The 5,036-nt window shown below is 39.4% G+C and overlaps 1 protein-coding gene across 1 annotated transcript; it reads left to right on the forward strand.

The window, feature by feature from the left end:
* Positions 1–206: 206 nt before the first annotated feature.
* F2RL1 (coagulation factor II (thrombin) receptor-like 1) lies at positions 207–1,312 on the forward strand (the record flags this gene model as incomplete). The annotated part of the gene is made up of 1 exon (XM_009873584.1): positions 207–1,312. A coding segment is annotated over one exon (1,106 nt), but the record flags the coding sequence as incomplete, so codon positions are not given.
* Between the last annotated feature and the right edge of the window lie 3,724 nt (positions 1,313–5,036).

Below are 5,036 nucleotides of genomic sequence, written 5' to 3' on the forward strand. Positions count from 1 at the left end.
TATGATCTGTGAATAAGGATATAGGTCTTGTCTTTTGGATAATAAAGGGAAGAAAAATTGTCAAGTGTTTGAAAAGCAGTCTTTGCTTTTCTGTTGATGAAGCTCACTTTAATTATCAAGAATAAATCACAATTTCTAGCTTATTTTTAAAACAGACAAAAAGTACTGACCGTTTCTTAATTAATTTTTTTTTTTTTTTATTTTAGAGACTAGTGGAACCAGCAGTTCAAAAGGAAGAAGTTTTGCTGGGCGGAAAGTTCCAAATACAAGTAATGCCTCTGAAGAATTATATACGGTGGATGAATTTGCAGCAAAAGCCCTCACAGGGAAGCTGACTACAGTTTTTCTTCCCATTGTCTATATCATTGTCTTTATCATTGGTTTGCCAAGCAATGCCATGGCCCTCTGGGTGTTTTTTTTCCGAACAAAGAAGAAGCATCCAGCTGTAATTTATATGGTTAACTTGGCATTGGCAGACCTTCTTTTTGTTGTCTGGTTCCCGCTGAAGATTGCATATCATATAAACGGCAATAATTGGCTTTTTGGTGAAGGTCTCTGCAAAGTACTTGTTGGATTTTTCTATGGGAATATGTACTGTTCTATTCTCTTTATGACATGTCTCAGTGTGCAGCGGTATTGGGTTGTAGTGAACCCCATAGTGCATTCAAGAAAGAAATCTGAAATTGCCTTGGGTGTCTCCCTTGCTATCTGGACAGTGGTTTTGTTGGTTACCATTCCATTGTATCTTGTTAATCAGACAGTGTATATTTCAAATCTTAACATCACTACCTGCCATGATGTGTTGCCTGAAAATGTTTTGGCTCATGATATGTTCAATTATTTCCTCTCACTTGCAGTTGGACTCTTCTTAATCCCAGCTCTCCTCACTGCTGTTGCTTACATACTAATGATTAAGACTCTGAATGCTTCCATCTCAGATGTAAGCACTGGGAAGAAACGAAAAAGAGCAATCAAGCTCATCATTGCTGTCCTGTCCATGTATCTCATCTGTTTTACACCTAGCAATGTGCTGCTTGTTGTGCATTATTTGCTCCTCAAAACCTCCAGCCAGAGCTATTTGTATATGTCATACATAACCACACTGTGTCTTTCTACGTTGAACAGTTGTATTGATCCATTCATCTATTACTATATTTCAAAAGACTTCAGAGACAACCTTAAAAACGCTCTTCTTTGCCGAAGTGTGCGAACTACACGGAGGATGCAAGTGTCTCTCACATCAAGCAGATACCCCAAGAAATCAAGTTCTTACTCTACAAACTCAAATGGGACCACTAAGTCAACCTACTGAGTTTAATCCTGGAAAAGTGAACTTTTACTGCTACAACTGAAAGGGCATAAGTGACAAGAAAGTTATTTTGTACTAGAGAGTCTGCAGAAACACCTCTGCTTTTTGATTATCCTGAAGCCTGGATTTTGGAACTGGCACCTGCATACTCTGTGTAGAAATTGTAAGCACGTAACTCTTCCTACTAGGTTGGAAAAAAAAAATCATAACATTTCAGAAGCTCTGCAAAAATACAGCTAACCTGGAAGTGAGTTGTGGTTGAAGACATTTTTGTTGGGTATCTAAGTAGCAAAACATCACTAGAATGTTATGTGGTCCTGCTAGTATATTTAATTAACAGAGAAATCTGTTTTATTTGGCTTTCACTGTAATGTATTAAAACCACTGAACGGATTGTGTATATAGGACCTTGCTCTGTGTACCTGCTTACAGTGGATGTTATCTGAAACCCTAGAGAGAAGGAGAGGAGAATCCATATCACCATCTTGGTGTAGACTTCTTATTAACTGTAGTATATTGTAATTTTATATTGTTTTCCAAGTTGCCATGCTCTAAATACTAAAATGGCAGAAGCCTGTGAGGCTATCCTCTTGAGTTGACAAGCTGAACTTGTTATCAGCTAGCACTGACGCAAAATGTTAGTTGAGATTATACACTGTTACTTAACGCTTGCCTGTATGTAATCTTAAATGGGGATCTTTAACAAAGTTTTGATGCACAGCTATTTGATTATTATATAATGTGCCTTGTATTTTTTAAGATATCTAAATAAGATTTTTCTTTTTTATAACATATTTGAGTTGAGTGCTTTCTTTTATGCTTTTACATACTCTTTAAAATGCTGTGTAGATTATTCCTAAAAGTGAATTAGAAAACTGGCAGATGTAGCTGTAACATCTCAATGGGTTAAGTAAAATTTACTAACGATGCATTTCATTATAGCAAAGGGTTCCCTTATCTTACTAGCAGATAACTAAAACCAAATGGTTCAGCACTCTGGGGGAATAATGAGATGCAAAAAAATGCATGAACAAGATGGCAGATTTCAGCCGCAGTGGATTCCTAAAATATCTTAAGACCTCTTCCCTCACAAGGAATGTTTGTGACCACTGGGGAGTGTGGAATCACGTTTACTTTTAATCTGAGAAGCTGGTAAGTATGTGTTTGGTGGTAGGATTTAAATGCTTTTTTTTCCCCAAGTTTTGCAAGTCTTGGTATGTTTCACTAAGTTGCACGTTGAACTCACATCCTAGTGACCTGTCTGAGGCTTAGGCATAGCTGGGTCCCTACAGACACAAGTAAATGGAAAGCCCTCTGTCCAAAAAATACTTAGAGGGAGCTAATACGTAGATAGGAAACACTCACCATGTCAAATAGGGACAGTGAGGTTGCGAGTAGCTTGGACTGTAGCAAGAATTTGAGTAGCCTTGTAAAGTTTACAGGCTGGAAATATTTATGTAATAATGTTTTTTTTTTCCTGTGTGCTAGTCTGTTCCTTCCATTTTTTTGTTCTTTGGTTTCCACGTTCTCCCCGTACTTTGTTAACAAGATTGATTTTTTTTTTCCCCCCCATGCTTTGTAAAGAAAAAGAGGTTTGTTTAATGTGTTCAATCTCTCATGTCAATGATTAATTAAGCTCTAGCTCTCCTTTTATCTGCTGCAGTCTTGTCTACTAACTCTTAGAAGATGTTAAGTAGGATGTTTTGCAGTGGTATTTTGGAAATCCAAGCTAAAATAGCAACTTATATTAATGAAGGACTCGTTGATGAGCAGAGTTTACAGCTCTTTAGATGACATGAAACACAAGTGCTTCTCAGGCATAAACAGTTTGGTCTTCCTGTTCCCTGACAAAAATGTAAAGAAATATCTACATATTTGTTACTGAACTGAAGATCTGATGCAGCAACCTTAGAGGCCGTAGCTCATTGGAAGAATATGGGAAGGATGTATGTGCACCATCTTCACAAACTGCTCCCTTAATTTTTCCCTTAGCCTGTGTGCAATAGACAGAATAGGCAAATGCGCTTTATCTTGCCAAACAGCCTAGTCACAGAATCATAGAATCATTAAGGTTGGAAAAGACCTCAAGTCCAACCATCAACCCAACACTACCATGACCACTGAATCATGTCCTGAAGTGCCACTTCTACACGTTTTTTTAATACCTCCAGAGATGATGACTCTACTACTTCCCTGGACAGCATGTTTTAATGCTTCATCACTCAGTGAACGAATTTTTCCTAATATCCAATCTAAACCTTGCCTGGTGCAACTTGAGGCCATTTCCTCTTGGTCTATCGCTTGTTACTGTGGAGAAGAGACCAGCCCCCACCTCACTACAACCTCCTTTCAGGTAGTTGTGGAGAGTGATAAAGTCTCCCCTCAGCCTCCTTTTCTCCAGGCTAAACAACCCCAGTGCCCTCAGCTGCTCCTCAGAACACTTGTTCTCCAGGCTTTTTGACAGCTTTGTTGCTCTTCTCTGAACTGTCTCCAGTACCTCAATGTCCTTCTTATACTGTGCTGCCCAAAACTGAACGTGTTCATCAAGCTGTGGCTTCACCAGTTCCAAGTACAGAAGCATGTTCACTTCCCCAGTGTGCTTCCTGCTCTACATACTGTAGTGAGTAACATGAAGGAGGACATCCAGTTCATCTGATTACAGCACTGCCTGTGTTCTGCTAAGAGTCCAAGGGTTACAGGTTGTATGTTGTAAAGATGATGAATTATCTGTGTCTGTAGAATATCACGAAGGTATCACTCATGATTCATGGTGACTAGTAAATTGCTCAAAAATAATATGCTCAATATAGCCAGTCTTTTGGGGTACAAGATTTATTTCTTGTCATTATTTAATCAGAAGTATACCAAATAATGCTTGGATCTACATTCTTTCTCTTTGTTTTTCCTGACGGGATCAGACTTGCAGACTATTGGACAATCAGACACCTCTACTACGGCTCATGTGAAGGGGAGTGGTGATCCTCTTGGCTGCTTCTCCCTTCTAGACTTTTTCTTCTGTGGATTGACAGAGCAGTTTACAAGGAAGAATCTTAGTTGCAGCAAGCGTGGAAGTCTGCCAAGGGCAAGCATAAGTTACTGCAGTGTTGTTGGAAGCTTTCTGAGAAAAAGTTTTAATAGAATGGTTTATTTTAAAAGGAGATTGTCCAGTGCATGGCAAACTTTGGAGAGTACTATTCAAGGAGCCTACAGTCATCAAACTATGCTCACTGTCATCTGAAAAGATCTAAGTCTCATTTTTTATAATAGAGGCTGCTCATGTCCTTCTAGCTTTTCTTTTGCTGTTTTAGTGATACCGTCTGGGTTTGTGCCTTTGAGGGGTAAGAAGGAGCATTTTCCTCTGAATCACAGAATCACAGAGAATCACAGAATGTTAGGGGTTGGAAGGGACCTCTGAAGATCATCTAGTCCAACCTTCATCCCAGCATACCTAACCACTACACTATAGCCTCAAGTGCTAGATCTACTTTTCTTTTAAACACCTCCAGGGTTAGTGACTCCACCACGTCCCTGGGCAGCCTGATCCAGTGCCCCACCACTCGTTCAGTAAAGAACTTCCTCTGAATATCCAATCTAAACTTACCCTGATGCAACTTGAGGCCATTTCCCCTTGTCCTGTCATTAGTAATTAGAGAGAAGAGACCAGCACCAGCCTCGCTACAGCCTCCTTCTAGGTAACTGTAGAGGGCAATAAGGTCTCCTCTCAGCC

This window comes from Apaloderma vittatum, unplaced genomic scaffold (genome assembly GCF_000703405.1).
Source record: "Apaloderma vittatum isolate BGI_N311 unplaced genomic scaffold, ASM70340v1 scaffold26957, whole genome shotgun sequence".
Classification (NCBI taxonomy): domain Eukaryota; kingdom Metazoa; phylum Chordata; class Aves; order Trogoniformes; family Trogonidae; genus Apaloderma; species Apaloderma vittatum.